We start from the raw sequence: 11,643 nt of genomic DNA, 5'->3' as shown, positions 1-11,643 counted from the left end.
TTTTTTTTTTGCTACAGTTTACAGTAAATAAAAATTTTTGGTTTCTTTATAAAGGCTGATATCATCTAATCTAAGAAAGTGTTTGAGTAAAAGAGAAATTTTATCCTTTATCCTCTTAAATTATTTTTCATTCCTTTCCCCCCATTCACCATCGACCCAGATCCTCTCACGGGGATCGCCTGCTAGCGAGGAGAGCGTCACGGACGTGGAGGGCCTCTGGCCGTTTCACTAGTCTAGAAATGGCCCCTGAACCGCAGTGTGTAAAACACCGTTTTATGAGAAAAGAGGTTGGGATGAAGATGGAAAAGGACACCCTGGGAAACAGCAGCACTGTGGTGTGACCACAGATTTGGGTGCCAAGAGGTCATGAGTTCTAATCCTAAATGTTTTTCCCAAGACACAGTTGCGAAATCGAATGGAAAAGTGCTAAAGAGAGCTCTTCGGTCATTTTCTCATTCGCTTATCCACCTGCCGCTCCTTGCACGTGTGCCTTCGGTGTGCTAGGAGAGACGCAAGGGCAGCCAGACCTTGAAGAGCTCCCAGCCTTGTCAGTGCGATAAGACATGTCCGTAAGTTGGGGGCAGTGGCCAGTGCCATCAGAGCGAGACGGGTCATAGGCATGGGCATGGCAGGCAGGGAGAGGCAGCTCCCACCGGGGGGGCCACAAAGGTTGCCTAGGAAAAAGATGGCATTGCAGCCAGGCCTTTAAAAGCCAGGCGGCTCGTAAATGCTGGCAGTTGGTGAGGAAATGACCAGTGTCAGGAGCAGCACGACCAGAGTCTCGGAGGCCAGAGGACGCGGAGAAGAGTCTGGCCCAGAAGATACGCGTTGGGAGTGCGCCATCTAACCGGAAAAATCTAGGTGAGGCCCATACCTGAAAGGCTCTGCATTCGAAGCTGAATTTCCATTTTAGTAAGGAGTTGATGAAGGTTCTCGATCTAACGCAGGCTTTTTTAAAGACGATTAATCTGGCAGCACCATGACCTTGGGGAGAGCAATTTTTGTGATGTGGTAGCGGCCATGGCCAAAATCCAGCGAGGTGAATAGTGACAAAGTGGTGAGTAAAAGCTGCTGTGGAGACTAGACAGCTGTTCCAGCTGCAAGGAGGCGGAGATGCTGGTACCTTGAGGAGGAGGAAGATGCAAAGTCAGAGGGAGAGAGTGTGAGTGACAGAGGAACAGAATCTGTTTCTACGCTTTTGCGTTTGTTATTTCCTGGGATTCTTGGCCCGGTCTTACGGGATTACGGAAGGCTCTTAGTTATCCTTCCTGTGTTTTTTCCCAGACCAATGGCTTTGAGTAAAACTATCTTAGAAGTTTCTGTCACTTTAAAAAGTTCTACTAAGCCCTCCAGTCACGTGCCTTCAGAAATTTGGGTTACATAACGTCGCTCTGAACTGGAATTCTGCAGCCTCATGAACTGGAGTCTCGTTCTTTCCCTCCCCCACCTGGCACTTTGCATTCTGTGGGTCAGGGTTAGCTTCTTTCTAACCATTGTTGCGGAACTCTAAATATTTGGTCTCACAGGTTCTGAAAGCTGGCAAACCGGGCTGCTCCCTGCAGGTTGTGAGACCAAAGCCTTCCAGAAAAGGAGCCAGTAAAATCCCAGGCACGTTAACAGAGTGGAACAGCCGCACGGTGCACCGCCCGGGGAGGGGGGCCGGGCTCCCCAGTGCCGAGGCCAGCAGCTCCCAGCCGCAGTGGCCCATGACCAGAAGGAGCCCTCGTGCACCACGTCGTGGCCGACCCGCAGTCGTGGCGATGACAACAGATTAAATCGCTGGCTCTCAGCACTGAGGACTGGGGTCGGTCAGGGTCCCTCACTGTCCCCTTGCTTCTCCCAGCTGTCCGTGGTGAGAGAGCAAGTTGGAGCCACAGCTACCGTGCGAGTACTTGCTGGGGGCCCTGTGGGTTTTACTCTGTCTAGAGGTTAGTTCTCTTGGTAGCCCACACCGAAGGCCTCTTTGCCAACCCACATCCCCTCAACGTGCATGTTCGTTTATACCCTGCTTTAGAAGAAATGATTCAAGGCAACTCGCAGATATACATATAATGCAGTAATTTTTTTTAACAATTAGGATATGAAGTTAACTAAATCTATGCATAGAAAACTTAGGCACAGCCAGGATAAAGGTTAATTCACCAAGTTCAAACTACAAACAAGATCCTCCAGAGTCAAGTCACAGATGTCTTTTCTGAGTCCTAGCAGCCAAAGCAAGGAGGGAACTCTAAAAAGATAAAATTCATGTGTCTGTAAGATATAAATAAACCATCAGCTCAAGAGAAGAGTGGGTCCCTGTACTTCCTAAACTTCCCCCATAAAAGGGGCACTGAGGGTGACATGGACAAGGCCCTCATCAGCATCCCTGCTGTGCATAGCATAGCCACTTGGTTGACTTCTTCCCGTGTTCCTTGGGGTGGGCTTGGTGGCAAGGCCCCATGTGGGACAAGGACCCCACTGGAGGCCTGTGCAGGGTGTTTCTGTGCAGTTCATCTCGTCTGAAAGGGCACTCTCCCGAGGAGCCTTGCATCTGGAAGGCGCTCTGCCACTCACACACGCACATGCACACACACTGTGCCAAGAGGAGCCTTGCTTCTGGGAGGTGCTCTGCCACTCACACACACACACACACGCACTCTCACACGCACACGCACGTACTCACACACACACACACACACACGCACGCACATGCACACACACTGTGCCAAGAGGAGCCTTGCTTCTGGGAGGCGCTCTGCCACACATACACGCACATGCACACACACTGTGCCAAGAGGAGCCTTGCATCTGGGAGGCGCTCTGCCACTCACACACGCACGCACTCTCACACGCACACGCACGCACTCTCACACACACGCACACACTCTATGCCAAGAGCAGATGAGTCTGGCGAGAGCTGTGTGATACCAGCATGTTGAAGGCCCTGAGAGTCCCACAGTTAAGCTATTGGCTCAGCATTTCTCAAACTGATTCTATCACAAGACCTTTTTAAAAAATTAAAGCACTTGGCACATTGGGAAACGATCTGAAACAGGGATCAGCAGACTTTCTGCTAAGGGCCAATGGGTAGTCGAAGTATACAGTCTGTCACAACTACTCAACTCTGCCATTGTATCGAAAAAGTATGGCTGTGTTTCGATAAAACTTCATTTATGGATACTGAAATTTGAATTTTATATAATTTTCATGTGTTATGAAATAATTTTTTTTCCATTTTTTTCAACCATTTAAAAATGCAAAAACCATTCTTAGCTTGCTGGCCATTCAAAACAGGTGGCAGGCCGATTTGGCCTGTGAGCTGTAGTTTGCCAGCCCCTGGTCAAGAATAATGTTTGGATGGTATGTCTTTCCAGCAAGCTTTCCTGAGTGCTGTTTCTTGGAGTTGTTTTAATTTAGACTTTTATGTTTCTGGTTTTAAGAGCAGAGTTTTTGAAAGTAGAAAATTGGTTTGAGTGCTTACGGGTTAGCCTAAGATTTTTCTCAGAAACAGTTTGTGGATCCTTTCAAAGAAGACTGACAAACTAATAATTGAAACCTTCTAGTTTTACTCTGTTACATATGGCTGAATCAGTTCAAGACTGGAAATGTTTTATTGGGCATTGTCATTCACACGTAGAAATAAAAGTCTCAAATCACCCAGAGACATTTAATTTTAAGAAGTATAGCTTCTTAATCAACTCTCCCAAGTTAATCGGTCGTCTCTGGCCCCTACCAAGCTAAGAGTGTTTTCTTTCTTTCTTTCTTTCTTTCTTTCTTTCTTTCTTTCTTTCTTTCTTTCTTTCTTTCTTTCTTTCTTTCTTTCTTTCTTTCTTTATTTGGCTGGAGGGATGCTCTTTCAGCTTTTCATGACGTCATTACACTGAAAAATATTCCTACCACCAAGTCTGATGTTCAGTTGCAGTTCATCAAGTATTTATTGAGTACTCAGCACGTATAAAGCATTTTGGTAGCTTTTACAGGGGATACAAAAAGAAGCAAGAAGCAGACAGTTCCTTCCCTTGTGAATCAAGTTCAAGATCCTCAACAATTGAAAGCCCATTACTGTGAAGTCAGGACTAAGTTCACCTCCCTGTCTTTTCCTGTCAGCGTGCACGCATTTATTCACTCAGCAAACACTGTGAGTTGCTCCCTGTGTTCATAGCCCTGGAACACAAACTTGGGGAGCTCATTTTCCAGGGGACATCGGTGTTTCTCTTTTCCTCTGGCATTCTCGCATAATTACCTGTTGAGTCAGTGGACAGAAGTTATTTCTATCCGGAGACCTCAACATTAATATTCCCCACACTGTGTGTGCCTCTTCGTGAAATAGTGAGACCTCCCGATGAATCTCTTTTTCTGGGACAGCTCTCCAAACGCCCTTGTTTTCTCCACCTGAGCAGCACCCACCCTTCCCCGCCCTCTTCTCTTAGTGTACCAGTGAGTTCATGGTTTCACCAGGTTCCTAATTTTAAAGGTATTGACTATATTAAGCAATATGGGTCTACGAGATCGCTAAACATCATCAGAAGCAACGTCATGTATCTGACAATTATTTTTGACTGGGGGACATTCTCGACAGTGGGAATTTTTCCCATTTATATGAAAGTAATACTTAACTCTAGTGAAAATTTCAAAAAAAATATATACCAGTATAAAGGAAAAAAGTCCATAATTCTAGCACCTAACGGTCAGCTCTATTAATAAACACATATTTTTTTCTTTCCTTAATTCGGAAATCACATTTAAACTTTTTTAATTTTTAAATTAATAAACAGTGAAATTGACCTTTGTTGTACAAGTCTATGACTTTTAACACATGTATAGATTCATGTAACTGCCACCATAATCAAGATATAGAAAAGCTCTGCTCCCCCAGAATGAGCACCCCTTTATAATCATACCTTCCTCCAACCCAGCCTGTGGGAACCACCGATCAGTGCTTACAAACACACAAAAACTTGGCCGAGTCTCAAAGGTGTTATTTTGGTGGTATAATACTACACTGATAGTATAATACTACGCTGATGGTATCTCACGAGCTTACATAATATGTGATTCCGTTTATAGGACATTCTCAAAAAGATGAAATCAGACATATTTGTTCTTTTTGTTTCTAAGTGGTGTTCCATTGTGTTGCTGCACCATAGTTTGGTTATCTGGTTACCATTGAAGAGTCTTCTTTTTTTTTTTTTTAACGTTTCTGAAATCCTGAAGTACATTAAAATCAAGATATATATTTAATGTGATAGGGTTGTTTGTTTCTCCAAAAAGCGATTATTGAAATGATGGTGCATCTTAGACTCAATCTTGTCTTGGAATTGGGGCATCGTGGTGGCGAGAGGGTCAGCGCGAGGGGTCGGAAAGGGCTGTCGAGGTCGTTAGGAGTAAGGAAGGTGGACGGTAAGGAGCGGATCCAGGCAGGTCCTTTGAGCTGTGCCGGCTCGTGCCCGTGCGGCCTAGCAGCCTCCGAGTGCTTGGGGGACGTTTCAAGCAGAGGAGCGGGACGAGGAAAGGCGTCTTTACAAAGAACGAAGCCAGTCTAGCCATGGCGAGCACCAGGAGGGCCACCATCATCAGTGTCGATGAGTCGGAAGGAGACTAGCCGATGGCAGCGGTGGCGCTGCTACTGCTAAAGAAAATAGAGACAGAATTGGGAGGAGTCCAGTAGCAGCAGGGAGCACTGACTAGGGAGCCTGCGTGTGGAAGGAGGGAAGGGGTTACTGCTGAGCACCCCAATCTCCAGGCCAGTGCCTGGGGAGCAAAGGGCAGACGGCGTGGAGAGCTGGGGCCAAACTCTGCCCAGATCTTCAGGTATTTACATGGTGGGAATGGCCGGGTTGGGTGGGGCAGGTTAGTTGAGAAATTCTGAAGTAAAATGAGAAGGTCTCGGGGCTTCGCGGAGCAGTCTCACATCTGCTGAGAACCCCTTCTCAGTGACTTGTAAGGGCTGCTCTCCACTTTGCTGCTGGTCACTGGCACATTTTCAAAGTAACTGTTCCTTAGTGTACATGCTGCCGAAGCGAGCACTCAGAGTAACTCTGCTTTAAAGCTATGCTGCAGTGGGTAAAGTTCCTATTACTCGCTAATGATATCTTCAATCTTTCTTTAGAAAAGACTGTGTCTTCACCATCGACCCATCGACTGCCCGAGACCTCGATGACGCTCTCTCCTGCAAGCCACTCGCTGACGGTAGGATGGAACCTTCAAGTCTATTTGGGGTTGCAGACGGCGTGCAGACCTTCGCAGTCGGCCTGGCTGCCTCGTATTCCAGAGGCAGCGCGATGTGCAAGCTGGGGTGTGCTTTGTCCCTGAATTTGCCCCAGGCCCCTAGGGCTACACAAGTATGTGACCTAAGGATTGTGTTCCCGTGGTGACTGCGGTGAGGGTGAGAATAAGAAACGTCCTCTCACCAGGACCCTCTTTAGGCCCCAGAGGAGGCAGCGGTGAGGGAGAGGGGCTCATTCCAGGCCTTGGCCCGTCCGGAAGCTGCAGTTTGGCTGCGATGTGTTGGGGGAAGAGAGGCCCAGCGGGGGGGAAGCGTGCGGCACTTGGCCTGTATTGACCCACACATTGGGGTGATTCAGAGGGGCTCTCCAAAGATATGCCCAGCAGGGGATAGTGGGAAGATTCCCGCCCTGAGGAATGCCCCTCCGGGGCTGAGCTGGAGAAGCGTGCTGCTCCCAGTAGGTCTTCATCTATCCAGCAGGTAGCGAAAGGCAGCTATTAGGTGCTCTTTAAACATTCTTTTGGGTTGGAGCTAAGCAGGAAAAAGTGGGATTTGAAAAAACTACAGTAGGGTGAAGGGGAAGAAGTGGGGTCGCGAGAAGAGCAAATCCCTATTTTAATGTCTCCCCAGACGTGCTGCTTATAGTCTTAGCTGCATCTCGCCCCTCGCTAGGTTGTGAAGGGGAAGAAGTGGGGTCGCGAGAAGAGCAAACCCTACCAATCCCCATTTTAATGTCTCCCCAGACGTGCTGTTTATAGTCTTAGCTGCATCTCGCCCCTCGCTAGGTCGTTGTCGGGGTGCCTGCTTCGGCTTCAGTCACTCTCCAACGTGGCTCTGGCACTAACGTGGCCTCGGATGCCTTGCCTGTGATGGGTATCCACCCTGCAGTGTCAATCTGCTGGCCCAGTGGGCCAGTCTTTTGAAACATCGAGGAGGTGTTCTCCTGTCCCATTGGCACGAAACTCCATGGGCTCAGTGCGCGTAGCCTCTTCTCGGCTGTCACAGGCAGACAAGCTTGGTAGAGAGAAGCCAGAGAGGCAGAAAGCGTCGTTGCCTAAAAATGCTTTTCCCTGCCTTTAGTGGGGTTCCTTCTTGAAACTAGGGGCCAGATGGCTCAGTATTTTCAGCTAAAGAAAATCGAAAGGAAGATAAAGCATAAAGAGAGAAAAGTTCCCATGGAAATTTGAGAGGAATTAATATATTTTTTAAATCCAAAATTTGAGCTGCCTACTTAAAAAAGCAAATACTGAATTGGTTTCTCACATCCTGAGCCATCTCCGCCTTGTGCAGAGGCCTGGGCATAGAGGGCTGTGGGCGTGAGCCCCACTCCCCTGAGCCCAGTGTGAAAAGTGCCCCCAGGCAGAAAGCCAGGCAACAGCGGACGGCGTGCCTGCATTGCCCTCTCTCTGGGTTCACAGCCCTGCTCCATTTGTAGTCGAATGCTTGAAAACAGCTGCTTTATTGATTTCGTCCACTTTTATAGTTGTTAATGGCAGAAGGGTAGATCTAATACCTGTTACTCCATCTTGGCTGGCCCAGATGACATTCTCCTGGCAGGGACACCAGGGAGCAGGCATGTGTCTGTCCTGTCTCACTCACTGCACACGTGTCGGAGGCCAGATCACCAGCAGAGGTTTCATGTGGGGCAGTGGTAACAGGGCAAGAAAAGTAGATCGGGGCAAACTGTGCATGTTTGTAAATTTCCAACCACAGAATATGCTTTGTCGAGCAGGTGAATGCCTGTTTTCAGTCTGTGAAAATGAGGACACCAATTTAGTGGTACGAGAGGAAGGAAAAGGAGAGGAAGTAGAGGCAGAGAAACGAGTCCGAGAAGCATTGTAATCGCTTAGGGACATCGGTGGTCAGGACCTGGACCGGAGGTGGTGGTAATATTGATGAGGGTGGGCAGGGTGGGTGTGAGCAAGGGGTAGCGACAGGAGAACCGATGGAAACGAATGTTGGGGTTGAGGGAGGGGTCCAAGATGGGGCAGGAGTTTCAACCTGGATGACAAGGAGATGGCTGGAATCCATGAGTTGGAAACTGGGGAGGGGGGAGGACAGGCTGGTTTCGGAGAGAGTACGGCCACATGGAATGGTCTGTCTGATGACGTGTGTTTATATAAGCTGCTGCAAATCCTTTTTAGAGGCGGTGGGATACAAATAAGCTACATACATGTGGTCCATATAACTACGTACAGAGAGCCCTCGAGAAAAGTAGACGATGCACCAAGATGCAAACAGGGATTTTGTTGGGATGATGGGCTTATAAGTGATTTTTCTCTTTCCTCTAGTTTCCACATTTTTATAATGTAGTAATAATAGTTTTATAATGAAAAAAAATTTTGTAATAAAAAAATATTATGAGGTGCCAGAAATCACAGGGCTGCCGAGTAGCGCACTGCACCAGGCGACCAGCTACCTTCCATCTGTTTAGATATTCTTGCATTCCAGCGGGGTCATTAACATCTGGTCATTTGGCAGAGCTGCAGAAAAAGGACATGGAAAAGGAGTCAAGGAAGAATCTGAAAAGGCCCGAGTTGGTCAGTCAAGTGTTTTTATGGTGGCACTTCTACAGTTGGCCTTTGTGACAGCAGTTTCTGCCAAGGCCATTTATCCAGGGAGATGAAAAGTGGAAGTCGGTTCCAGTTTGGATGGGGGTGAGGTTGGCTAAGTTCAGGTTCCGTTAGTTACCAGTTCATGTCAATTCTTGCTTAGAGGAAAAAATGTTTTAATGTTTCAAAGAGCAAATAATGTTTTCTGGCCATATTTACATCGGCTATAACCATTTTTATTTAAAGAAAATGGGAAGGTCATACTTTTCTTTGGTCCTATTGAAATCATCTGAATGACTCTTCTGTGAAAAGAAAACACACAGGCAGATGAAACTTATTTAGTCCTCACTCTCCCTTTCTGTAGAGTTCAGACATGACTCCAGGGTTTGTTACCACTGTCTCCCATAGGACGCTATCGTCTGCAGATAAATTCTGCAGAAACCCAGTGACACCTGTTCTCCAGTAGGTCATGGTTAGGTTGGGAGGTTGAGGGGTGGGGTGCCTCCAGCTTAGAGGAACCTCAGCTTTGGAAGGGATCCCAGCAGCTGCTAGCCTGGTAATACTCCACCTCTTGTAGCCTATAGACAACTTGCGTGGAATGTTCCACGAGCATTACCCAGCCCGCTGCCTCGAACATGGAGTCTTTCACTTTTGCCCAAGAAAATACTTAATGCAAGTGAATAAGAGTGGTGTTACAATTATAGCCCAGAATCAAAAGACATTAATCACACGCTTCGGGGTTTTATTGCTGTAACAGGTCACTTGCAACACACCTCACAGCTGACCTCACCACTCAAGTGTAGGAATGCCACAGTTGTCACATCACCTTCTGGTTTTCAAATTACCTCTACTAACTCCACTTATTGAATATCCAGACTGCATTGTAACTCTCTACCTGACAGGCAGCCCATTCGGCCTGAAGATGGCAGGACATTTAGGAAACCCTTCCCTGGACTGATCCGGAATGCTGCTGTCTGCCTGTAATTTTCCACCCCTTAGTCCCATTTATGTCAGTTGGGGCCCTTCACAACAAGTCTTGTCTTTAATGTGACAACAGCTGTCATGTATCTCTGAGTCACAACTTCTCATCTAAGTTTGAGCCCACTTCCCATGTCATGGAGTTACTTCCACCTTTATGGTGGGGTCTGAGGTGCATGGCTGCCTGTATCCAGACTTTTCCCCGGCAGGCAGGGCATGGCGACTCTCCCCGCCAGTTCCCCCTTGCTGGACAGAACGGAGTCCCGAGCAACAGCCACCCATTCAGTTCTATTAAACAAGCCTCATCGCTTTGCTCCAGGCTCAGAGAAGAAACTGTCAGCCAGACAAGTGAGGACCTTTATTCAGCTTTTAGCTATTCAGGCTTCCAGCAAATCCTGCAGGAGGCCGACGGTCACCGCCTCTAGCATCTCGTTTCTCTAATGTTTTCTTCTCTGGTGAGTGCTCTGCCACTGAGCATGGCAGGATTAGCCTAGCCAGGCCTTCGAAACGAAGGATTGGGGCTACGGAGAGCGGGGACGGGGAATGACTGCTAACGGGTTTGGGGTTTCTTTTTGGGGTGTTGAAAATGTTCTGGAATCAGTGTTGATAGTTGTACAACTTCATGAATATACCAAAAACCACAGGGGAAAATGAGTGACTGGATGAATGAATAAGAATAAATAAACAAACAAACCCACTCATCCTTAAGGCTTTCTGGAAGTTGGAATTTACACCTTAGCCACAAGTTAGCGGAAGCCTCGATGGAACGCCGCGCTGGGTGCCCACCGTCACATCCCCCGGTCTGTCCCTCCTCCTTGCTGCTTTCATCTCTGAACCGCGGCATTCCCACGTGAGAGCACACCCCTCCGTCCAGCCACCTGCGCATGCTTCCCACCCCCACAGAGCACAGCCTCTGACTCAGAGGAAGAAGGCTCTGTGTACTGTCCAGGTGTTAGAAGATGCTCAGGTCAACGGACATCGTCCAGCCTGAGGGACCTCAGGAATGCAGATTACCTTCTCAGCTCTAGGGGGCGCCAGCCTCCCTGCCTGGCGGCCTCTGTGGCCTCCCTGGAGGCTGCACTAGGGAGCTCTGTCGCAGAGAGCCCTCCTCGGAAGGGGAGTAGGAGTGAGGCTAGGAGCAAAGCCTGCAAGGGTTCCCTGGAATTCCTGGGCTCTGTAACTTCCCACGTGCTTATGTTCGTCACCCGCTAAGAGCGTCTTGTCGTGACTGATAGCCTTTGGAGGCGGTGTGGAAGCAGGTGCTGGAGAGACTGCGCTGCTGTGTCCCAGGCTCAGACCAGAGAACGAGGGAGAGAAAGGGTGGTAGCAGCTCGAAGGGGCAAAGAGCCGAGATAACGTCTCTGGCTCTGCCAGTGGGGAGGAAGAGAGCATGGGAGTCCTGGAGTTAGGCGTGGAAGGCTCGTGAGTGCCCAGCAGCCAGGCCGCACCCTGTCCTGGGCTCCGCTCTCACCCCGCCCCCATTCACCCCAGCCCTTCTGCGTTGCCCTTTGCTCCGGCTTCCTCTGGAACTTGGACCTGCCCCCGTCCATCAGGACACCTTGACAGAGTCATCACGACTTGTCCTTCGCGTCCCCCTGATTCTTACTCCATTTACAGCACAGCTTCGGGAAGGTCGATGCCGCAGGTGGTCCCCAACCGCAGCTCCCCAAACATCTGTGCAGCGTTTGGCTTTTTGTCCTCCTTTCTTGAAAGTCTCTTCTCTTTGGACTCAGGGCCCTGCTTGCTCTTGGTTCTAATTTTCGGATTCCTTCTCTCCAGCTGCCTTCTTTAACTCTTCCTTCGCTGCCACCACTTCCTGGGGGCCCGCAGAGCTTCCGGTCCCGGCCCCTTCCTCCCATGCTCCCCAGCCTTTGCGCTGTAGTCCCCTTGCCCGCAGCCCTCTTTCCC

At 48.8% G+C, this 11,643-nt stretch overlaps 1 protein-coding gene across 1 annotated transcript in view; it reads left to right on the top strand.

The window, feature by feature from the left end:
* DIS3L2 (DIS3 like 3'-5' exoribonuclease 2) overlaps window positions 1-11,643 on the top strand; it is a 273,001-nt gene that overhangs the window by 150,245 nt on the left and 111,113 nt on the right. Inside the window, exon 12 of the mRNA XM_015585355.2 lies at window positions 6,089-6,168. Coding sequence (XP_015440841.1) covers window positions 6,089-6,168 — 80 coding nt within the window. The remainder of the gene's footprint in view (window positions 1-6,088; window positions 6,169-11,643) is intronic.

Source organism: Pteropus alecto, unplaced genomic scaffold (assembly GCF_000325575.1).
Source record: "Pteropus alecto unplaced genomic scaffold, ASM32557v1 scaffold110, whole genome shotgun sequence".
Taxonomy (NCBI): domain Eukaryota; kingdom Metazoa; phylum Chordata; class Mammalia; order Chiroptera; family Pteropodidae; genus Pteropus; species Pteropus alecto.
The sequence above is the reverse complement of the archived record's forward strand: the minus strand, read 5'-3'. Positions and strand labels throughout refer to the sequence as shown.